The 24,295-nt window shown below is 50.4% G+C and overlaps 2 protein-coding genes across 4 annotated transcripts in view; one reads left to right on the top strand and one right to left on the bottom strand.

The window, feature by feature from the left end:
- M1AP (meiosis 1 associated protein) overlaps positions 1-14,528 on the top strand; it is a 35,081-nt gene extending 20,553 nt beyond the window's left edge. Inside the window, exons 5-10 of one of the 2 annotated variants that reach the window (XM_056346018.1) lie at positions 8,164-8,337; positions 9,823-9,973; positions 11,159-11,300; positions 11,869-12,075; positions 12,937-13,092; positions 13,367-14,528. In XM_056346018.1, the coding sequence (XP_056201993.1) occupies positions 8,164-8,337; positions 9,823-9,973; positions 11,159-11,300; positions 11,869-12,075; positions 12,937-13,092; positions 13,367-13,507 (971 nt within the window). In that variant the 3' untranslated portion in view covers positions 13,508-14,528. Of the gene's footprint in view, positions 1-8,163; positions 8,443-9,822; positions 9,974-11,158; positions 11,301-11,868; positions 12,076-12,936; positions 13,093-13,366 lie in introns of both variants that reach the window. The other variant, XM_056346009.1, reaches the window with a different exon arrangement.
- A 2,752-nt stretch (positions 14,529-17,280) lies between these two features.
- Positions 17,281-24,167, bottom strand: DOK1 (docking protein 1). 2 transcript variants are annotated; one of them, XM_056345988.1, is made up of 5 exons: positions 24,018-24,167; positions 23,399-23,695; positions 20,862-20,973; positions 20,534-20,706; positions 17,281-18,816 (listed from the first exon to the last, which is right to left on the bottom strand). In XM_056345988.1, exons 1-5 carry the CDS (start codon positions 24,078-24,080, stop codon positions 17,701-17,703), a joined length of 1,761 nt encoding a protein of 586 aa, XP_056201963.1. In that variant the 5' UTR covers positions 24,081-24,167; the 3' UTR covers positions 17,281-17,700. The 2 variants fall into 2 exon arrangements, with proteins under 2 accessions (XP_056201963.1, XP_056201972.1); XM_056345997.1 differs by lacking the exons at positions 23,399-23,695; positions 24,018-24,167 and adding an exon at positions 21,465-23,335.
- Between the last annotated feature and the right edge of the window lie 128 nt (positions 24,168-24,295).

Genomic DNA, 24,295 nt, shown 5'->3' with positions numbered 1-24,295 from the left:
TCAGGCCCTGAATATTATTTTTCCTGACAGTTCTCAGCAGCGACAATTTAAGATGTAGTAATGAGAAATTCAGAAACGGAAATTCCTGTTAGCTCCTGGTTTTGAGCCTTTTTGTTTCAAAGCAAAAGGTGCTGAGCAGACTGTAAATAAACTGGCCAGATGGTGATCAAAAGTCGAGTACCACAGCCATTCAGTGGTGGAAGCCTGTACATTGCAGTGCTGCTGTAACTGCAACTTTCATTTCTGTATTTCGTTTTACCTGACTTTCCAATCTGCTCAGTTATTTCAGCTCTTTCTTGAGGCTGGTAAAATGAATAACTAAACAGCAAGAATTTATGCAGGTTTTCTCCCATCTGCAGCACAGCACTGACTCGGTGTGTCTTGCTGCAGACACTGGCTGCTCTCCCTGCTGCCTCCCATCCCACTCATCTGGTGGCAGACCAAAGCAAACACCAAATTGTATCATCAAGCACTTAGAGGTATGTCAACCCTTTTACTAACCATTAAAAGCTTCCTGCCCTGAAGGGGCAGTCTCCCTCAGTGAGATATATCTGGTTATTCTGGACTCTGAAAACAGAGGCCTCAAGGAGAGTTGCCATCTCTGCAGGTAAAACTGCTTGGCCAGAGGAAGGGAGCGTCTTCTCTTTCTGACCAGCACCCTTACCATTAACACTGGGAACAGTGAGTCCTGAGGAGGAGAATCAAGCTTCTTGCACTCTGATGTGATTTTAGAATTAATTTAATATGCCAAAACCAAGTTTGGGGTTGTTACAAAAACTGTGGAAGGAACCTCAGCTCCAAGGCTGAGGTACTCTTTTAAAAAAGCACCAATCTTGTCCATATGGGAAGAGGGCAGTCTTTTGGGTGGCTACAAGGGCTGGCTTCTTGAGTGAGGAGGAGTATTGTCAGGACTTTGCATTGAGCTGGTGCTGCACAGAACCCTGTGGGGAAGCCTTGGAAAACCAGACACCACAGAACAGGGGATGTTGTGTCCCTCTTGGTCACAAGACTGCTTCAGAGCATGCTAAACCCCCACTATATTGTTTTTAAAAATGAAGTTGTGTAGTCCTTTCACCCAGTAGATGAAATGAAAACATAAATGAGGACATAAAAGCCATTGAAAGTTCAGATTATGAGTTTCTGTTTTTCTGAGTCTTCTATTTATTTGCTCTCCAAGAGGAGCACGACGGAATGGATAGCCCAAATAATTTACAAAGGGAGCCCAACTGACTTATGAAGAGGATTTTTCACCTGTTGGAGCACCTTTCCTCTGTTTCTGCAACAAAAATTCACTGTATTAGAAAAAAAATACAGTAAAGAACACTGAAGTTGCAAGATCCAGCATGCAGGAAGTGTAAGAATTAGTGCTGTGTTTGACTGCAGCCCGTCCCCCACTACAGAACAAACATTGTGATGCAGCACTTAATTATGAGATTCATCCCACTGTGGATATTTCTTCCATTAGTTTGTTTAGTGGCTGTTTGAAGCTACTTACATTTTTAATATCCAGAGCATTGCTGTGACATTGCATCCTGAATTTATATTTGTAGCACAATGAAAAATCGTCTGTTTTTAAATCCTCTGCCTGAAAAATTCATTTTGTGCCATCTCCATCTCAGCTTATTGGAAGCAAATGACAGCTTCCAATTTACTTTTTCCATTATTATTATATATAGCTCTATCACAGAGCTCAGAGACCTTAAAATGTTGTGAATCTGATTAGCCTGAAAAATTTTAATCTGTTTGCAGTGGCTTAGGTAAATTGTTCTCAAAATTTCTTCTGACCTGCTCTAGGGCTTTAATGTTAGATTGCTAGTCTGAGCTCTTTTCTTGGTTGGTCCTATTCTCCACTTTTTGAGGTTTTAACAGTTAGAAGCCTCCATGTGTACCAATGGGAGTGGAAATATTTCCTGACTGGGTTTCATGAAAAGTCTTTGTACCATTGTAGGTTTCTGTCTCTTTGCTGTTCCAGCTGCTGGACCTCATGTCTGCTTTGTAAGGACCCGTTAGCTGTGTCCTGCTAGCCAAACTTCCTCGAAGTTCTTTCATCTCACTGTCCCAGATTTTCAGAAGGGATGGTTTAAATCTGGTCCCCAAATCAGGAACTGTCCTGCCCAATGCACCTTTTGACCAGACCACACATTGATTTTTTTCATCCAGCCATGCTGGGTATTACTTTCAAAACAGCCTTCCTGTCGGGCAGGAGTGCTGGTGGGAGGCAGCTGTTACTGGCATCTCTCCCCTTTCTCTTGGATGGACATTTCTTGTGTGTGAAGGGGCTGAGCACCTCCGTATCTGGCTTCTGACATTCTGCTTCTCCAGAACCCTCTGTTAAAACATACTTAAAATCAATGCTTTGTTTCTCTCCTGACTTAATATCCATGACTCCTCATTTCAAGAAGGAGAGCACGAACATGTTTTCCTAGATCTACCTGTCTTTCATAAATGCATCCACCGTCTATCTGTAATGACCAACCTGGACCTTGGGTAGACCAGAATGGTCTGTTTGGTGTTTCACCTTTCTTTCCCAGTTAGATTGGATGCATTAATCTTTTCTTTTTTACAGACTGCATGTCATATTTCCTCTGGGAGATAACTCTCTTGGCCATTACTGGAGTAATGGATTTTTGTTCTGTCTTGTAAATACTGATGGACATTAAGAATGCAACTGAATTTTACTGCCTTCATAACATGGGTATACAGTTTTATTAGATTTCTGAATCAAGCCCCCGGTTTCTGCAGAATCGAGAACCTTTAGAAAGGCATCTAGTTTTAAGGTAAAGAAATAAGGTGGAGAAGTCTGTTACAGATCAGCAGCAGCCACCCATTAGCATGAATGCCAAGTCTGGAAGCAATAGAAATGTGGACTGACTCTTAACAATGAGGAGCTGTAGCTCATGATTATTACTAGATTTTTTTTTTTCACCCAAGGACCCAAGTTTTGTTACTGGCAGACTCCTTGAAAGGAAAGTAACAGATAATTACTCAGGTGTAACATCAGTGCAGTCAGGCAGTTCTTTTGCATGCAACAGTAGCGCTGAGTTTTATCCTCTCCAAACCTCAAAAACAAGTTTGTCATTTCTTTCACTGTGTGTGGTTACACTATTTAAGGTGACATGAAAGTGAAATTTTAAGCACAGTTTGCAAAAATGTTTACAATATGGGTTAGGTAGTGGTGAACATCATACGAGTATTTAAACCAAACTATTAATTTAGTGACCTTCAAAATGGCACAGACTAAATATATTAAGGGGGGGGGAAAAGAAAAAACTTACTGGAAATCCCATGCAGGTTGTGGGATTTCCAAGAATGGCAGTTGCTGAAACATGGCATGAGTGAATAGGAAACAAAGCTTTGTCTTTATTACATTTTAATAGCACACAGCATACCTCTTCTAAATGACATTTTGAAAAGCATCACAAAAACTTGCTTTCAAAATGGAAGAAGCATCACAGCAGCTTCCTACATGAACTGAAAACATTTACTGGACAATCTGCTTCACGAAAGAAACTTGCAACAGCTAACAAAATTGTTTCAGTAAATATAGGAAGAGATGTTGTATTGCTTGAGAACTACTACCGTGGTGTGATAGGGAAAAACAGTCCCACGCTCTCTGATGCTTATAACACAGTTGTTGTTTTAAGACTTTGATAACAAAACTGAGATTATTGAACATATATACCTATATATAAAAGCAGGAAAACACAGGAAAACAGTTAAATTAAGGATTAAGAAGTTGGGAACTGTGATTCTATGATTGTATGTTTAGATCTTCTGTGATCTTCTAAACATAGAAAATCACTGGAATAAATGCAATTTTTTTTTTCCTTTTTTATATATAAGGGTGTTTGGAAGCTCTGAGACTTGGTTAACAATTATGTTTTGGTATTCAGGGCATACTGGAATAAAAGAAGTTGGCAAAATTTCCAGGAGCAACTAAAACTATAATTTCGTGTACTGTACGAGCCGTTGTTATTGAAAGAAACAGTATTACCTACCTCCCCTCCATTCCATTCTTCCATCAAAACTGTTCGATATCAGGAAACAGGTCTGGGCTCACGCTGCCACGGGAAAAGAAACAGTGAGCCTGTTTTCACTTAACTTGCAAATCTGTGCTGTAGGGTCTGTCATCTGTTTTTGTCTTTAAAGAAATCCTGTCGATCTGCTTGATCGACATCAAACCTGTGTTGAGATAACAGCTGTTGGAATTAAATACTTAGCTTTTCTCCATCCTCCTGCCCCAACCCTCTAAGGAATTTTGGAAGTGAAATTTACGCACATAAGACAAATTCTTAGTGAACGTGAGGAAAACACAGCGTTTGGGGCACGTTTGTGCAGTCGTTCCCTGTCTGTGAAGCAGTTACCTTTGGCAAATGTCATACACAGAAACAGCCTTGTGTAAACTGGGCTTGTTAACTATCTGGTCCAGGCTACAGGTTTCCATTTATGCAAGAAAAAGATACCTATAGTGTTGAATATGCTGCTGAGCGTCATGTTCAAGACACACACTCACATTGGGGAAGGCACAAACAGTCTGGGGGTTTAGACATTAGGGAGGCAGCAGCTGTGACACTTGGCTCAGGCTTTCAGTGGGACGTCACTTGATTATCTTGCCAGATAAAATGGACTTGTATTTCATGATTTCCAGACACTTTAATGGAGAATTCTGTGAGAAGCTTGCTTTCTCTTCTTAGACCTCTATGGAGTATATGGTATTACCCTGTTTCTTTCTTTTGGATCTTCTGTTGGACTGCAAGACCTTCAAGGTTCAGGTATCTCGTTGCCTTGCTTGTACTGCAGCTACTGCAGTGAGACCCTAATCCATTGCCAGGGTGCTGCACTGTGAATTAATGTTATCTGTGTTATTTTACTGCCACATAGTACTAGACTACGAAGTGCTTCTTCCAATGCCAGAAAGATGCAGAGATGCAAAATCTGCATCCTGAGAAAGCACATGATTTTTCAGCTCACCCAGAAAATTTCCTCTCTCTTTTACCATGGGGAGGGGGAACCCTGTAAAACATTCAATTACAATTTTGTGTGGTACTGAAAGAAGGAAGGCAGGATCAGGATATCCTCTCATAGGCTCATTTCCAGGTTAATGCAGCTAGAAAAGACTCCAATATTTTGAAGCCTCGCAGCTGGCAAGTCTGACAATATCTTTGAACGTACTAAGACCAGCCTGCCATGAATGAAAAGTGCTTGCTGTTTTCTTCACAAGAGCAGCCTCCCTGGGAGAGTGCATTTCCAGACAAAGACCATGTGATGAGCAACAAGGATTGCTTTTTCAAAACTGTAAAGCAGCTCCTCTGTGGCACAGAGAGTAAATCTGCAGTGTTTTTTTATTGATAAAACATTAGGGCTTGCCAGACTGCAGACTGGAGCTGAGATCATGACATAAGTCCCATAAAGAGAGCACAGCATACAGCATTTGTGATGTGTGGGAATAGCGTGTGGGAGTAACTGATAAGATACAGTGGACTGGCTCTGATTGATAACATGAGAATTATTATTATCTCATTCGTGCCCCTACCCCATTACAAACACATTCAGCATTACCATACCATTTGCTAATGAAGATTTATATTTGTATGTGATATAGATACTGTCCCTATCTATTTCTGGTTTGGGAAAACACAAAACAGGCAGTGAAGATAAAGCACTAATACATTTTTTTATGCATATAATCCATCTTCTGCAAGTCTCAGGAACCTTTTTCTATATGCACTCTGCAGATTGCTGACCAATAAATGGCTCTGCATATCTGCTATCCAGGAATTTTACAACTCATTGCACAATAGGTACCAACATCCCAACCTGTTCTTCCTAAAAATGGACAGCAATGAATGCAGTGAATTTCTTTTTACAATTGCCATGTATTGCAACTTGAGATATATAAGTGGCTACGTACCTATTACAGAAGAGAAACCAAAAAAACAGGAAAACGTTTACTAAGGAAAGGACTAAAACATTTAGCAGCCCCAAAACTCTGTCTCTCAAAACACAGATAATTCCCCTTGTCACCTGTGTATAGACTGTTTTTCAAAGTAAATTACATGGATTTCCTGGTGCTTTGTCTTCTGAACTATTAATGCCATCTTCAGTGCACATCCCAGAGACAAACGTTAAGTGTAAAAAAAGCAGAGAGTGCCTCACAGCTGAAACACATCCATCATGGTCTCCAGGTGCATCAGTGCATTCTGCAGGGAAAGGAGAGCAAGACTCACAGCATCAGGGCAGGTGGCTGACAGAGGTAATAGCTCTGTTGATGAAGAGCAGTCTCCAGAGAGAAGCAGGATATTGCCTTCCACCAGAGTATCCTCCAGCATTGTTTTGTGGGGGAGAAACTTATTCCCATAAGCACCAGAGAAGGCTGGGGTAAGGAATGTGTTAAGTGTTAAGATACATTTTTAAAAGCTGCTACAAAACTGAGAGAATAATCAGTTTACTGTACAGATTTGGGAAGAACTAAAAAAAAAAAAGGAATGAAATGTCCTTGCAGCCCAGGACACTCAGACTGGATATTAAGAAGAAAAGGCTTTCAGCAGCAAGGACAGTGTGGAGGACCTCCGGTTCTAAGTAGATGTTGATTCCGCTTTGCTGCAGAGGCATGACCTACATGATCTCAGTGCCTTCTTCAAGGCTGGAAGGTGGAGGCAATAAGAAACCATGTCCTCCTGCAATGGACGTACTACAAAAAGTGTGTTTGCAAGTTGCAGCCCATTTGAAGGATTACAGTCATTATATTAGCCCTAGATTATTTGCCCTGTAGAGGGAGATTAATGAATTTCTGCCTTCCCCCCCACCCCTGTCCAGTATAGGAGCAGAAGCATAGTGGCATTTTTTGCAAACTATAAATATTAATGCATAAAGAAAAGATTTCTCATTGCAGGTGGATGTAGCACTGTATTTCAGTCCCCAGCTGGCCTGGTAAACACACTGGGTGAAAAAAAGGCTGTTTCTGCTACGTATTCATCTTCTCAGAATACCTGTTTCACATCTTGGCTGTATGGTGACCCTATGAATGCTGCCAGGCTATCTGTTCCTTCTGTGCTTACAAATGGGTGTATTACATGTCTTACACATTTTTCAAATTGTTCATCACATTCTTTTTTTTTTTTTTTTCACTTTTACCTATAGATTTTTTTAAATTAAATTACTTAATCTGCTAGACTTTATGCTAGCTTCTCATTTGGATGTACCTTTGAGGTATTTGGGGTGATTTGGGTTCTGGCTTTTTTGCAGGGGTTTAACCTTGTTTGTGACCTTCCTAACTCTGCTGTCCAGCCTGTGCTTCTCCATTCCTAAATGTTGTAGCTAGATCATATACATTTGCTCTGCACCTCCAACGTGGTAGCTTAAGTACTTGCTATGTCTTTGCAAACATATTGACTTTTTCCTTTTAGTTTCTTTTTAAAAAATCTCTAAATTTTATGCATTTTACTTATTTGAAATAAAATGTAATGGCCCTGGGTAGTTTTACTGTTGTATCTGCAAGGATGTTCTACTGTGGGATTGCTGTGTTACCAACCAGCACTTCCATGGTAACGTGTTGAAACACTTACTCTGTGTTGATCAGGTCCAGGACAAGTTTTGCTTCTGCTCTTCTCAGGTCTGTGACTAGCTGCTCCTTTAAGCACGTGTTGAGGGTGTTTAGTAATTTAGTCTTGCAGCCATATTGCGAAGGAACATTTATCTTTTCCATCACTACTACAAAATTTCCCTTCACTATAGCAGTTTAGTTTTGCAGTCTCTGATTTCTCATAGCATCACGTGTCCAGTGTCCCTTGTTCAGGGAAAAGGAGGAAATGGTTTAACGTTGTGAGAAGAGTCTCTGAGGCTGGTGCTAAGGTGACCACAGCACAGGATGGTTTGCATCAGTCACAACTAGTCCTCTGAAGACAGTAGTAGCCAGTCCACACACCCCTTTGATGAGAAAGGTGTTGGTGTAGCCTGTGGAGCAGCTCACCTTCCAGCAATGTCCTTTTAAGAGGGCTGGCATCACAGTGCTCTGCTGTGGTTTGCATGGTAATGGCTTCTGGAGCACTTCTTCTGTGAAAGCACTTGAGAGGCTAGGAAGGTATAGTGTAGTGGAAAATGCAAAAAGAGTGTTCTTTTCCATGGCTGAAAATATCCGTGCTTTTTCACCTTTTTTTCCTGCAGATGTTGCAATCCTGGGAATGGACATCGATGTGCAAACCATAGAGGACAACGTCATCAGCTTGGAGATGCTGTTTAAAACATGGCTACATGACTATGGCACAGAGAGAGAACACCTCCATCTCCTCCTTCCGTCAGGAGGCTTCAGCCGTGCCACTGCACCCAGGACCACCCTAAGTATTTCATTTTCTCTTCCACTCTGCAGGGAGCTCCCACATCCCACAGCCTTAAAGATTACCCAGGCCTGTCCTATGGGCATGTTCTCTCACGTCCCTCACCCAAGTAAGGTCTCTGAGTGACTCTGAAAGCTCTCTGAAGTTTCTGTTGTCTCGGGTTGAGAGGGGCTATTTGCTTAGAATACTTCTAGGTTGCTGCTATGTCCTGTGGCTGCTGATGCTATAATTTGTTTCCATTCCGCAGCCAAAATGAGCCTTGAGGTGTGTGTGAATTTAGAGCTACTTGGTCAAGGTAAAAGGGGCCTTACATACTGAGAGCCAAGGCATTCTGGCTCAGTTGTGTAGCCCTAAAAACTGTGTTCCTTGTGTTCAGTGCTAAAAGTCTGTGCCAGAGCTGCCCTTAAATAAAGGCAGTCTTACAAAGAGATTGGCTTGTATTTATATCTGTAGATATAGCGCTAAAGTAGCTAATGTTCTGGCTGGAGCTGCTAGCAGTTATAATAATGCATGGGGAAAATTTATAAGGAATATCTATTTTTTTTCCTTTACTGGTCTAAGTCCAAATCCCTGATCCATCCTCGGGTGAGCACTGAAAACACCCAACAGCTACAGCAGACATAGATGTTTCCCATAAGTTGTTAACTGCGTTGTCAGCATTGCACTGCCATGAGAATCTGCACGTGTAATTCTGGCAATTCCCTTTCCATGCCTCTCCAATACGGTACTATATCCCACTCCAGTAGGGTACTCATGCACAGCTTCCCATTGCCATTACAGCAGAAGCACACTTGTTTTCTTCTGGTGATCCACAGGCCAGTTCCAGACTGGAAGCAAGCCTCAGAGAGTTGCTGGTGGCTTCTGCAGATATGCTCCACAGCAAGCAGATCAGAAAGCCTGGTGTGACTTTTTATTTATGTAGTAGCTACCATAACAGCCTCCATACCAGCACAGGCAATTATATTTTGTTAAAGGTGGATTTTCCTTCATTGTAACGCTGAATTTCATACCTAATGCATTGTCTTATTATAGCTAGCAAGACCAAGTTACACTGCAGTCACGTTTTTTCACTCAAGAAATGTGTAGAAGGCCAGAGAAATTGTATGCAGCTATATTTCATGTTATACCAGAGCTGGTGTCAGTGGCGTGCAGGGTTTCTACACAAACACAGGTAGAACAGCTGCCCAGAAATGTGTGACCCTGAACCCAGTGTGGCATTGGGAAATGAGCTGCTGCTCCCTCTACAGCTGCAGCTGGCCGCTGGTTGCCAAGACTGGAACTTGCCTGCCCAGTTACCAGTCAATCGTTGTTTCGTTACCATGCCAAGTGTGTGGTGTTTCCCCTGGTGTGTAAAACGGGGGCTTTAGTGTTGTTCTTCCCTCAACAGCTGTTGCCAGAAAACATTACCTTAGTGTTTTTAAGTGCTTTGAACATGTCATGTGCTAAACGTTGCCATTTCCAGCAATCTAACCCAACCTTCTTCTCCTAGTGTGCCTGAAATGCGATTTGCAGGAGAGATTGCTCGACCCAGCTCTACTTTCTGGGACAGCTGATGGCACCATGAGAGCGGTAGATCTGAATTCACCCTGCCAGATGGCAGCCTGGCCAGCCACAGTGCTGTACAAACTCCAGGTTGTAAAGTAAGTGTCGTTACATGCTTTGCACTTGGTAACTGGAAGGCTGGTATAATAGCAGCCTTCACTCTTTCTGTGCAATTTCAGCTAGGACCTAGCAGCATCACCATAAAGTGCTGGGGGACTCGGTGCTAGCAAGTGAAATTCTGATGTAAGATACCCTTAACCCCGTTGCTCTTAGTGTCATGGAACAGCACATCCCGCAGATGCAGACAGGAGTGCAGAGTCAAAGATGGTGTTCCCATGACACTAGCACTTTATGAGTGTAATACTGTAGGTGTTACTAATGCAACAGTTGTTTCCCTCCAGTGTGAAGTTCTGCAGATTGCAGCCATTGGTCCATATATAATTTGCTGTTCTCTCGCTACCCAATGAGGCCATAGCAATTAACTGGGTGTCAGAGCCTGAGCTAACTAGTAGTAAAAAAGCAAGCAAAGCCTCATAGCACTGTGTGACTTCACATAGGAATTTTTTCATTTTCCTCTCAGCAGCCTATGGCTGGTAAGCACAGAGCGTAACAAGAAGAGTGATGCTCTCTGGTGTCTTTTCTGAGGGTTATTTATAGGAAAAATTTTGTGTAGCTTCTGAACTATACAGTTGCTCTTAAAATTATTCTCATCCTGTCAGTAGCTGAAGAGCACTCGGTAATTGTTCATAAATGGCTCAAGCCACAGCACTGAAGCTAATTTATATGCCCCGTCACAAAGCACAATGTGCTATGGGCAGGCAATGTCAAGCACTGTGAGGTCTGTAGTGGTGTTTGTGGTGTGGTATTGGATCTGTGTGGGAGTAGAGCACGTGTCAGTTTACGTGAAAGATAACCACGATCCAGTAAACAGCAGTTAGGAAGACATGTAATTGCCTGGGTGAGGTATTGCCCAAGAGGCCAGATTAACGCCGTTTTGTATTAAAAAAAAAAAAAAAAGTATGAAGATTGGATTTGCTTCATGGTGTGCTCTTGTCAGTGCAGGTCCAAGGGAATCTGGAAATCAAGAAAGCCTCTTTTCACTGCAGTTGGACTGTTCTGGAAGGTTTCGTAGCGACAGGCCACACCAACACAGACATCAAGTGCTTGTAGCAGTATTGCAGCTGATAAATGTCACAGCCACTTGAGCTAGTCATCTCCTGGTAGAGTTGTCTTGCTGGTCTCATGTTGGCTGTGCTTCGCTAACGTGAGCTGTGTATTTGCAGGGCTCTGAAGTCTGAAGGGGTCTGCGAGTCTGTACTGTACGGTCTGCCCTTCATCATCAAGCCCACAACCTGCTGGCAGCTTGACTGGGATGAACTGGAGATAAATCAGCACAGTTTCCATGCTCTATGTCATAGTCTTCTGGTGAGTGTGTGAAAATTGCAGTCTCAGGGGGAGGGCTGGCCATAGAAAGGAATAGTTAGTGCACATCTAATAAAATCTGTCTAGCCTGCCCCAGAGAACATGTTTCAAAAGCTGCAGCTTCATCTCATGGCCCAGAGATGGGCTTGTAAATCCTTCCAGCCAGTGCATGCACTGGAAAGATGCTACAGCACAACAGACCTTAGAGAAGGCTCTCTTGCCTATCAGAAATCCAGTGTTTGGATCAACAAAGTGCAACAGTCAGGGCTGGAGTTAGATGTACATCTTTTAACTGTGAAAATAATTAACCAAGGCTTTGGATGTGGAGGAATTTCCATTACTGACAAGTTGTAAAGCAAAATTGGATGTTTTTTCTTAAGAATTGTCTTGCATTCAATTAAAAAAAAAAAAACCACACACCCCCAACATACTGTCCTCAACCATAATGCAGAATAGTGTTCTTATTCTGACACGTATGAATGTATCTGCCCCTGAAGCCAGCAGCCCCTACAGTGAAAGTGCTGAAGGAAGTGGCCATTGCCCATTGGTCACGTTAACTTTTGCCATTTAGAAAAGGAAGTGGATGCTTTTGGCCAAACGTGAGCCTCAGAATACTAGTCCAAACTGGAACGTAATGGTGCATTCCTACTACATCATTATCCCCTCCGACTCTGCCACTCTACTTGTCAAAGCAGTCGCCATCAGAGAGCTCTTGCTACCATCGACCTTCCCAGCCCTCCTTGCTGAGCAGCCTGAGAGAGTGCATGGCCCCATAGAGGTAAGTCACTGACAGCCTGCACAAATACCTGCAGAAAGGATCCCAGTTGTACAAGCAGGGATCAAAGTAATGATCAGCCTTGATGCACAGGGCGTGCAGCTGCTGCTGAAGATGTAGCCACCTCCCTTATTGCTGGGGAACATGGATCTCCTCTGACTGCAGAGAGAGGTGCTTTAGGCATAAGGTAAAACAATACATAAAAGTGTCTCCGTTTCTTCCAGTAGATTCAGGCTTCTGCATTTCCCATTGTGCATCCATACATTCTTCTCCTGAGTTGCCTGCGTCTGCTTCAGGTGATGCCAGGAGGGGCAGAGCCCTCCCTGTAGGTCTTAGCAGATGAGTAGAGGAGGGAGCAGCTGTGAAAATGCCTAGTGACAGCTGGAATATGATTGAGCACTCCAAAACTTCTTCCCAGCAGTCAATATATCCTACAGCTTTCTTCACGGCCAGCAAATGCCTGTTCTTTGGAGCAATGCTGCGTGTCTGTTGGGGGGAGGGGGAAGAGGAAGAGGCCTTATGAGGCTGAGAGCTGAGGGTGACAGTGCCTAGAAAGGGTGCTCCAGCTTATTGGCTGATTAAGGGCAGGGGGGAGGATAGGACTGCATCCTACAAGTGCTTAAATCCATTAGGACCTGGTTGTAGGTGCCTCTTGTTCCAGACACAGCTAAGGGCGGTCCTTGTGGGGAGCAGCACAGCCAAAGACCCCTTCTCCCGTCACTGTAGGGTGGCACAGAGCATCTGTAAGACTCACCCCTGCAAAAAAAAAGCCCTCAACACTAAAAGCAACAAAAAACCCCAAGCAAACCCCACAGTCTCTAGGGTCATCTCACAGCCACTATGTTCTTTCTTCTGTCTGAGCAGAGTGCCCTGAACAGCTTGGAAGTGGAAGTTGCTTATAACCCCTTGCACCTAAAAAGCAACCTCTACAAATACCTGAAGAGTATGTTGTACAAACCTCTGCACAGACAGCAGGCTCAGCCCAGGGACCAGCGACCAGAGCGGCATCAACCCAAGCAGGTATGTCTCTTGCCTTTGACTAGCCTATAGTCTCTGTTCTGCCCTTCTGGCCTGCTGAAGGGCTGGAGGCAGCTCCCTGACACCCAGCAACACAGGGAAGGCAGCAAATGGCAGGGGCAGTGTCACCTGCAGCTGGCAGAGCAGAGGGACGGGCGCAGCGTAAGCTTGTGCAGTTGAGGAGGGGGCATCTGGCATGTGCAGAGACGGGCAGCGTGCTGCTGGACAAGCCAGCGCCTCCTCCAAGGTGCATTCATACTTTGTCCCTGTATTGCAGCACCAGAGCAGAGCAAAAGCCACGGTGGCACCCCTTCTGATGGCTCCTTCTCCTGCCCAAGTGTTCAGACCACCGGCGGTGAGGAGAGATTCCTGCGAGCGCTCCCTGCTCCCCAAAGAGTATGACGAGTTCCTGCAGTGAACCCCAGGGCACTGCCTGAGCCTGCTCAGGTGCGGTTACCGCTCGGCTGCTTGCCGAGCCTTACGCACGGGGCTGGAAGCAGGCAAGACACTAAACTTGGTCTTGGTCAGACAGGCACTTCCCATTGTTTGTTCCTCCTTGTTGTTTTATGGTTTTGTTAGTCACCACGTCAGTCAGCAGGAAGCCTGCTACTCCAGAGCCCTCTGCCCAGAGACTGAGCTCTCCCCTGCAGCAGCCCTCGTTTCCCACTCTCGTTAGTGCACGCCCCCAGCATGCCTCAGATTTTGATTTCCGAGACGAGGCTAGCCCAGGCCACAAACCACAGACTGATGTCAGCAGGTGCAAAATAGCTACAAGCAGGGCGGTGAGGAAGTCAGAGAGCTAGATAAAGTAGGCAGCAACATCAAGGTGCCCTCATCCTGCAGGAGCAGGCTCAGCAGGGTGTTTGAACAGGCATAAAACCAGGGCTTTTGACTTTAATCTTAAAGCCCAGAGTGCTGTTGTCGTGAGAGCAGCACTACCCATGATGATGCCAATTTGCTTGCTGCCATAAAGTTTCACTGCCCAGTGCCTCAGTTCATTAAGGGGTTTGTAGCAAGTGCCAAGCCAGCTGCAGCATGCTGGCTGGCTTCTACGCAGTGACAGCTTGCTGCAGCACGGCACCAGTCTCCCTGCCAACTGCTGTTTGGATGCTTCCCTCCATACAGCCTGTCCGTGCCTACAGGGCTGTTCTGCAAGCCAATGCAGCAAGTACTTTTTAGCAGGGTTCAGAAGATGGGGGTGTTGGCCTAGAACTTTCCAGAGAGCTTCTGCCCAGTGCTTGCACAGATGCTCACCTGGTTTTTGGTGCAGATGTAGGACAGCAGCCCCTGCCAGGACAGGAGCTGAGAGCAGCTCAACTGAGCCAAGGTGGCGTGGTCTCACTGGGCTTCCTCGATGCCCAGCACCAGCACAGGTTTGTGTTCCACTTAATTCGTTCTGACAAGCTGTTTCAAAATAAAGTTATCCACCATAACGTGCACTTACTGCCTGTAGTTTATAATGTGTACTGTATGTAGCAATCTCAACACTAACCCGGACCTCCGGATAAACAGCATGCCATGACAAGGGCATGATGAAGATACCATGCTGCCAGGACTGCTGCAGCAGCAGAGCAGTCACAGCCAGCTCTTTTCCCGGGGATCCCAGCTCGGCTACAGGCTCCGCTGGCTGCCCAGGGCATGGACCTGCTCTTCCTGCACCCTGGCAGCACTCCGTGTCTGGCAGGAGGCTGCATCTCAGGCAGCTGCTGGGGGTAACATGCCAAGGGCAAGTTCCTTGAGGACAGGGCAGACAGCCCTGCAGGCACAGGGATACAAGTTTGTTGGGCTGTGGAAACTGGTGGCAAACCCCTCTGCCTGTCTTTAACAAGCTCACAGCACAAGAACTGGTGAAGAAGGAGCAGCAAAGGGCAGTAATGCATATATAAATGGCCCAGCCTGCGGCATGCAAACCAGTCAGCAATACGAAAATGATAAAATTAGACTTGGGGCAGAAAATGGGGAATTAGCTTGACTGAACTGATGGTGCAGGTAGAAACTACTTTGGCAACCACACCATAAATACCAAACTGGGGTACAAAGTCAACAAAATGCCTCACCGATGGGAAGGAGTAAGCTAACAGCACCTTGTGAGTTATTGCTGAAAGAAGGAAGCTGCTACAGAGGGAACTTGGGAAGAGGGAAAAGGGACTATAAAGGGAAGCCGATCACAACCCCCATGGCAGGGGTTGGGACTGGACAGGCTTTAAGGTCCCTTCCAACCCAAACCATTCCATGATTCTGTGAAGGCGGACAGAAGAAATACTAATCTAGGCAGAGTCTAGAAAGATCATCTCCTGGTTCCAAAGTCAGGGTTCACTGCAGACTTTGGCTTTGGTAACAGGAAGACTGTGACCAGTCAAAGGCTCACTCTGCATTTACCTTATTTCTTGGGCTTTCCCAAAGCATCTGTTACACCCTGAACTGTTGCCAGAAAGGAGGGAAGGTGAAGCATGGAGCAGCAGTCCGAGCAAGATGACAGGTCTGATCCACAACACTGAGCCAGAAAAAAAACCAGACCATCTCTCCTGATCAGCAGAGATTAAGAGCCTTCCCTGCTGCACACACTTCTCTATCATGTGGCAGGGTGCATAAATCAAGCAGGTCACACACAGGAGCATTCCTTCTGTCTTGTGCGCTTATGTCTTAGTTGCAAGTCATCTGGCACAAGAGACAGTATCATTGCTGAAGCAAGAAAAAATAAATATCCTTTCCTCCCAGCCAAGAGGAGTGCAGGGACCGCTGGTCTGGCACAGGTGCTAGGCTGGAGCATTTTCTTCCCTCACTGTCACCCTCTTTGCTGAAAGCTGGGTCAGTCAATTTGCACGTCGGCCACACTCAGCTCCACAGCACTGAGCACACAGCATGCTGAGCTATGGTGACCAGAGTGATGGAGATGCACACATACCCGTAGCCGTACGGAGGGGAGAGCCCTGGGGCTTCACTCCTGGGAGGCTGCTTTTCATCATTTAAGTCTTGGAACCTCACACTGGTGTCACAAGCAAGGATTATGGGCAGGTGGCCCAGGCCCCCCGCTAAGCAATGCCCAGAGCTCTTCTCTGGAACGGGTAGGCAGAACTGCTCTTCAGATGCATACATTGACCCACCAGGGACAGGAATACAAGCGCAGGACCACCCAGCAGCCAACCATGAGGAGCAGATGCCTCCTGCTCATGCCTCTTGTCCCAGGCAGGAACTGCCTCAGATTCCCAAAGCCCCTTAGGCTTTTTCCCTTCTCCTGCAGCAAAAACCCAGTGGGAAAGAGGAGCCAGCACAGAACAGCCACAAATCAGTCCTGGCTACAGCTGTGCTGTATTGTTGCACTACTGAGGATTCCTCCCTGCAGCTTGGGCATCAGACAAATGCCCAGTCAGAGCTTGCTGCTTTGTCACCATCTCACCGGTCTGGGGACCTGAACTCGATCCTCCAGACTTCCCCAGCAGCCTGTGGCTCCCTGGGGCTGCAGAAGTCACACTTACTCCTCTGCACAGGCCCATCATAGCACTGTTTGTCAGCTGGCTGTTTAAACACTGTCTGTAATCAACCTGCAGAAGTCATCACTACACACAGGGATGGCCAGTGCTAGAGCACCTCATCTAGCCCCACACAGAAGGGACATGAAATCTCTCACAACCATTACCATCACCAAAAGGGCAACTTGTTTCCCCTGCACAGATTTCACCCAAGGCTGGCCACACAGCATTCACAGCCAAACCCTTGGCCTCAGACCACACAACAGGGATCACAGTTTTTACCATTAAAGTGTATGTGATCCAGACTGGGCCATCCCAGGCCTTTCAAGAGCAGCTGGGAGTGGCAGGAAATCAGCAGAGGGATCAGGCTGGGGAAGGAGAAATCCTGTGTCTACTCAACAGTCACCCAGCTGCAGCAGAGCTGGGTCCTGGCCCCATCCAGCCCTACTCTGAGAGGCTATCACAACATTTTGCACCCCAATCAGCACATAAAGGTATCTGCAAGCTTGACTCTTGTATCCCGCAATCCCCGGGCATCAGGGCATCCTAGCCACAGCTGAATCTAGCACACATTTTTCTTTGCATCTTCCTCTTAGCGCAGTAGGTCTGGCACAGACAAGGACGTGCCACCACGTGAATGCTGCACAGCCAGGCCACCCTGCACTGCAGCACCATTTCCCCATCCATACACCTGACAGCCCAGACATGCCACAGGCAAACATTTCATTCTGACACATACAGGTTTTAATATTAAAATAATGTGGTATAAAAATACTTTTGGAGACTGATGGCAAGCAGTCTTCCACGCACCGCAACAGGCACCCCAGCCCTGCAGCCTGGTCAGAGGGAGCCAGAGCAGCAGCCACAGGGCGACACAGCCAGCCCTCCTGCGGATCAGGAGGTGGCAGCGGAGCCAGCTCCAGAGCCGGAGAAGCATGCTGGCAGCTGCGCCAGCCACAGCTCTCTTGCTCTTGCTGTGGAAGGGGCCTCCTGGGAAATGCAGCCCTTTGGTGCTGGCAAGCCAAAAGGGGCTCTGCCTGACCCAGAACAGCCCCAAGCCATGCCCATGACCCACGGAGGACAGCAGCCAGCACTGCTCACAAACGGGCCTGGGTCCCCCAGACAGACAGAGAGCAGCACGTTATATCTCTCCCAAGTCCTCGTAGACGGGCGACAAGCTGCACTCATCCACAGACTGCTCCTTCTTCTGCATGTGCTGCGGCTTTGCCACCTGGCTGTACAGCACCTCCACATTGTTGTTGTTGTTGCTGCTATTAAGCCTCGGTTTGACGGCCGCCTTCTCGGGAGCAGCATTCCCCCACCGCTTGCCAGGGTCCCTGCTCCTCTCAGCACCTTTAGGGATAAGGGCTGCCTGCGGCTTGGGGGCAGGCACTGGCTTGGGGCCCTTGGCCTTGGCCTGGAAGGCAGGTACTGAGTAGTCATCAGTGCTGGGGTTGTAGGGATACTCGTAGCCGCTCCTGCCGTCGTGGCCCTGAGTGCGCCAGGCCTCACCCATGGGCCGTGCTTCATCGTAGATGCAGGTGGTGGAGGGCAGCAAGCGGGAAGCACAGCCCTCAGGCTCGTCATAGATGTGCTCCCTCTGCCTGGGCACAGCAGGGGGCTGGCTGCGCTCCTCAGCCCGCACCTGTTTGTACGTGCCAGAGTACAGAGGCACCAGCGGCCGGAGCTTCAGCTCATCCGAGGCACCGCCGGGCGCCCTGGCCCCACCAGCAGGCTTGCTGTCAACAGGGTCTGAGTACAGCGAGTCTGGCCAGGGCCGAAAGCCCTTCACTGAGTCCAGGGGCTCCGAGTACACACTGGATAGGTCCTCAGCCGGCAGCACGGTGTGGGGCACCTTCGGCAGAGGGGACCGGGGGGGCGTGCTCGACACTGTGGGCTTGGCCTGCGGCACGGGGAGCTCTGGCAGAGTCCGGGTTTTCAGCATAGACACGGCGTCTCTCTCCTCTGCCGCTGCACTGGGCCTTGGCGCCAGCCCCGCCTTGGGTGCCACGGTATCATCCCCCTCCGCAGGCAGCTCCAGGCTCAGAGAGTCAGCCAGGGCCTGGTGGATCAGCACCACACCAGGGCTGTCTGAATCCAGCGAGTCACAGCTTTGCCGGTTTTCCTCCACCTGCGCTTTTTGCTCCCGGATGGAGGCTTCCACCAGGCGGAAGATCTCATTGCCCTGCTTGGTCTCAAAGGTGAAGTTCCCTGGGCCGGAGTCACAGCGCCTGCCAGCTTCGAAGGAGAACATCACCTGCAGGGGAAGTGGAAAAGTCACATCCTGCCCAGCACCTGCCAACCCAGTGCATCGTGCAGGCTGCGCTTCCTGCAGTGCTGATCCTGTGCGCCCTGTGAGAATGGAACACCCTGCTCCCTCCACCCCCGGCAGTGAGGGCTGCAGCTCAGCGAGCACCACCCCAGAGGCACACTGTGTTCAGCGGCTCCACAGCACCCGGCCAGGGGGAGGCTGCGCTGCCCAGCAGCCCAGAACAAGCTGTGGAAGCTGAGCGGGATGCACACTTGAAGGGACATCACCGAGCTGCCCCAAGGCCAGAGCTGCAGGTCCTGCTGGAGACCTACTGCCTTACCTGAGCAATTCTAGCAGGGTCAACAATGGGCACCAGGGAGTCTAGGAAATATTACACAGTTAAGACCGAGATTGGAGTCAGGCAAGAAGATGAGTGACAGTGCAGCAGGGGAAACTGTTATGGGCACCTTGGGTAGCTCAGCATTAGCCAGGCAGAAGGGAAGCAATCCAGTGGCAAGAGATACCAGACAGAGGAACATAGCCCTCTGCAAGAGAAAGGCCAGCAGCAGCAGCTTGGCTACCAACGATAAGCAAAGCATTTGCCTTACCAGCACTACTCTTAACGGTATGAAGCACTTCAAAGATATGTCTCACACCAAGGCTGTGATCCTCCAGCCTGAACACGTATTAATGCCCAGGTTCTCACCAGCAGATGCCCACACCCTTCCTGAACCTCAGTCCCTGAGCCCAGGTGAGATTTTCTGCTTCACTGGTGCTCTCATGCAGCAGTAGTCTCTGGGGTTGCTGCAAAAGCCCCTGGGGCCAGACTTCCTCTGGTGGGTCTGTGCTGCTGAACCAACCTACGGCTCCTTATGCCATGTGATCCTCATCCTGCCCCTGGCACAGGCCCTGCCAATGAGCCAGTTGCCTCCACAAGCAGCTCAGTTTCCACTTCTGTTTTGGTAAAGTGCCGCAGAAAGTGCCATGAGCAAACTACAGCTGACACAGTCACCTCTACAAACAGCCCTGGGGAGGCCACTTCCTCTCCATCCAGTGCGGCAGGTACCTCTCATGCTCAGGGCCGTGGCAAGACAGATCATAGACTTGCTGCTGGAGGGCACCGGGAGGGGACAGACTACACAGGTCAGCCAGGCTAAGAGCAGCACACCCCACAAAGTGAACAAATCTAGAGAAAGTGGTGTCTTGAACAGCCCCTCCTGCTCTGACCACCATCCTTCAGGAGGCGTGCACTAAATCCAGGGCAGAGCCAAGACTGTGGGAGGCCAAGGTCCCCAAAGACTAGGGAGACCATGTGCAGCATGGAGGGACGTGCCTGCCCCCAGCAATGGAGTAGGGAGCACTGGGATGGAGAACAGGGGTGAGCCAGCTGCAGGGATGTCCAGCAGAGGGGCCAGCAGGGGTTGCAACGGCCCCCGTGGGAGTGGGGCAAGGACCACACAGAGCAGGGCTCCGCACAGCCATGACCTCAGTGGGGACAGGCATCCTGCTAGCCCATGCTCCTGCACAGGCGGGAGCCAAGGACAGACAGGTTCACAGATGCCCCTGGGGACCCTGCTGTGATTGCTGGTGGCTATAGCAATTCTGGCAGGGCCTGCTGCACGACTGCCACAGGCTGGCTGGGCACGTCAGCTCCTTACCGTTTCACAAAGGAAAGCCTGCATGGGAACAGGCCTGCGCACACGGGGCTCCCCCCACCCCTCACCTTGTCCCGGCCGTATCTCCGGAGCAGCCGGTAGGGCCAGACATAGAGGATCCCATTTGTCCGCGGGTCCTTCAGGACAAGGCTGTCACGTTCAGCCTTGAGCACGTAGGTGCCACGCAGCTCGCATCTCTCTGCAGCCTCTGTCCGTTGCACTGTCACCCAGAAGGCATTCACTGTGGGGACAGGGACACTCAGGGGATGGCAAGGGAAGCCACATCCCCCACTCCAGGTGAGGCCTTGCCCTGCCCACTGGAGCCCCCGTGATGGGGCAGCAGCAGGAAGGGCCCTGCAGAAGGTGGTCCAAAGTCAGGGCAGCAGCAGGTCCCACCTTCGTCTCTCGAGTAGTAGATGGAGTTCACGGCCATCTCCAGGGCTGGCACCTCCCTGCCACCCTCTTTGCCATGCCGGGCTGCCACACCAGCATCACCAGGGCTGTTTCCCTGCCAAGGAAGAGCAGATCAGCCCCATCTCCCTCTTCCTCTGCCAGCCCCTGGGTCCCCTTTGCAGCCACTGCCCCCCAACCCCACTGCTCCCCCACAAAGGGCCTATCCTAGCACCGCACAGCTTGGCTACCCTGCAACCATGCCAAGCTCTTCCTTGCCCACAGCTGGCAACAGACCCCAGGGCTCCCTACCTCTGAGCCAGCACAAAAGCAGATGAGCACAGCCAGGCAGAGCAGGAGGGGCTTCCCTGAAGCTCTGAGGGCGACCCTGGGCCCCAGCTGGGCTGTGCACTGGGCAGGGTGCAGAAGAAAGCAGTTACTGCCAGCAGCCCTACCCTCCAGACCCTGCCCCACAGTAAGGTACAAGGCTTCCCACAGGTGCGGACCTGGGCATCCCACACACCCAGTCTGCTGCCACTTGTCTGACTGCTATGGCATGCCCACGCGGGTGCCCTGGTACTGAGGCACAGAACAGCTCTGCTTCCTCACCGGTGTGCTCCAGCATAGGTGACATTGGCGCCTGAAGCATGGCATGAGCCCAGGCACGCTCGCCCAGCAGTATGAGCAGAGGAGGGAGCTGATGAGGGAGAGACACAAGGGTCTGTGTCCTGCTTCTGCACAGACAGGAAGGCGGTGCCAGTATCGGTGCACAGCCCACAGAAGGGAAGCAAGCACTTCTATTTTAACACATGCAGAACCGAAAGCGCAATGCACAAACTATCAGCAACCACGTCCCCCAAGGGCCTGCATGTGGGATGCTACCACCAAATAGCAAACATCCTTCCCAGGCAAAACCCCATGCAAATTAAAGGCTCACAGATGCCCTGCAAGAGGTGCCTCAGCACCACTGCATGAGGGTCTGTGTTTGGGCTGGAGCTGGAAGCTGTTTCTCAGGGTCACATGGGATGGAATTGCAACAGAGTCTACATCTTGCAGAAGGCAAGCTGTCACAGTCTCAGTTTAAAGCCCTGCTATATGAACTTCTTAACAAGAGGGAAGGCCCAAAAAGGGCCAGCAGGCCCTTTTAAAGGTAAAAGCCTTTACCCCTTCCTCCCAAATAGAAGGGGTACTGCTAAAACCTAGCATCCTTAGAGCTGATGCTTTAGCTGAGCAGGAGCTGCTGCCATCTAATGCAGCAGGATTCCAGCCTGGGGTCAGGAAGCCAAGGGCCAGCCAATCTACCACAGCCCTTCAAGGCTCTGTCTGACTCCACTTTCCCTCATCTTCAAAAGAAAAAGAAATTCTGTTCTGAACCCATACGATTTGATCTCTGTCCCCAGTTCTCAAGCTACTGGGCCCTGCTTACCCTCCGGGCAGCAACAAACAACATGACACAAAGTCATGCTCTCTGGGCAGATGACCAGAAATCACAACTGAGGATCTTCAGCTTTTTGCAGAGGGACCACACGCAGCTCCTGGACCTCTTGCTCCAGGCCAGGCCTTCCCAGAATACATGCTATTCTTGCAGCCTGTTGCTCACCGCTCCCTGAACTGTCAGCTCGCTTCCCGACTTCAAGCACACCACTGACAGCTACCATGTGAAGGAAGGTAGGAGCACACTTCTGCTCCAAGCAGACATTTCCCTGCCTTGCCACTGCCCTGCACCACTCCAAAGGCACATGCTGTGTCCCTAGCTTGGCCCTGCAAGCCGCTTACAGGTTGCAACAATGTCTGCACCAAGCAGACACAGGCAGGGACATGAAGTAATTTCCAGTACCACACCAGTGCCTCTTGGCCCTGCTCAGCTGGGCACTTGCTGCACTGACAAGTTTTGCTTGACTAGCAGGCTGCAGGGGGATGCAAGCAGGTTAAAAAAAAAAAAAAAAAAAAAAGTCGTCGTCAAACACCTGGGTCCTTGTGGGAAGATCCTGGGACCAGCAGCCCTGCCCAGCACCCACCACAGGCACGGGCACAGTGAGGGCAGCGGCACGGAGGGCCGCGCCGCACGCCCAGCGCTGACAGCGTCCCCCGCAGCAGGCAGGGGGTCCCAGAGCCGGGTGAGGGGGAGCGCCGGCCCTGCAGGTGCTGCCGCCGGCCGGGAGCCCGAGCTCCACTGCACCGCGGCGGAGGCTGGACAGGCGGCAGCGGCTGGGCCGAGAGGAAGCACCGCCCGGCCCAGCCAGGCCTCCGCGGGGGGCGAGAGCGGGCTACGCGCCGGGGACGAGAAGCCCGACTTGAAATTCGGATCTGCAACCGAGAATCGTTAGCAGCATGCCGAGGAGCCCGGTAACGCGGCCAGGCAGACGCCGCGGCAGCACCACCGGGCGGGGACGGGAGCCCCGGGCCCAGCGGCTCCCGCGGCCTGGGACCGAGCGGACGCGCCTCAGGGCAGGGCCTCCCCCGTGCGGCCGGGCCCCTTCTGCCGGGTAGGAAGGGGTCGCCCCCCGCCCCGGTGCCCGGCCCGCGGACCCCCCGCGACTCACCGGGAAGGCGATCTCGCACAGCTTCGCCACCCACTCCTCGCTCTGCTGCTTCTCGGCCGCCAAGAGGTAGCTCCGGCCGCTGGTCTCCAGGCGGAAGACGGCGGTGCCGGCGCGGGGGCCGCTCTCAGGCACGGGCCCCACGCTGGTGCAGTCCGCCAGCCGCACCACCGTCTTGTCCAGCCGCCGGGTGCCCAGCCGCTCGGCCGGCAGCGCCGGCTCCTTGCAGTCAAAGAACTCCAGGCGGGCGACGCCGTGCTGGCTGGCCGGGTACAGCACGAACCAGCTCCGCTTCCACCTCTGCAAGGCAGCGCCGTCACGCCTGGACCGCCAGCCCCGCCGGTGCCGTCCCGCCCGGCCGCCCCGTCCCGTCCCGCCCCGCAGCCGAGCGCCGGGAGACAGGCCCCGCCCGCGCCCGCCGAGCCCCGGTGGGGAAGGGCGGGCGCGGGACCCCTCGGCCGGCAGAGCCCCGGCCCCGCTTCCCCGGTCGCCGGGCGGCGGCCGCGGCCCAGGCAACGGGCCCAGCCCGGGGCGGAACAGAGCCCGCCCGCCCACGGGAGGGAAGGGGCTTCCCCTCCGGCCCGTCTCCCCCCCCGGCCCGGCCGCCCCGCGCGGTGCCCACCTTAGTGCCGAACTTGTAGCTGTGCTGCACCAGCAGCGGCCCCTCCTTGGCCGGCGGGTCCATCCCGCGCCGCCACGCGCCCCGCGCTTCCGCCCGCCGCCACCCGCGAGGACGGGGCGGGGACGGGGCGGGGACGCACGTGTCGAGGGGCGGGACAGAGAGGTTCTGCGCGCCCGCGAGTGCGTGTGTGCGTGCGCGTGCATGCCCGTGCGCGTGCATGCCCGTGCGCGCGCGCCGTGTGCGGCTGTGTGCGCGCATCTGCGGATGTGTGTGCGTGT

This window comes from Falco biarmicus, chromosome 1 (genome assembly GCF_023638135.1).
Source record: "Falco biarmicus isolate bFalBia1 chromosome 1, bFalBia1.pri, whole genome shotgun sequence".
Classification (NCBI taxonomy): domain Eukaryota; kingdom Metazoa; phylum Chordata; class Aves; order Falconiformes; family Falconidae; genus Falco; species Falco biarmicus.
The sequence above is the reverse complement of the archived record's forward strand: the minus strand, read 5'-3'. Positions and strand labels throughout refer to the sequence as shown.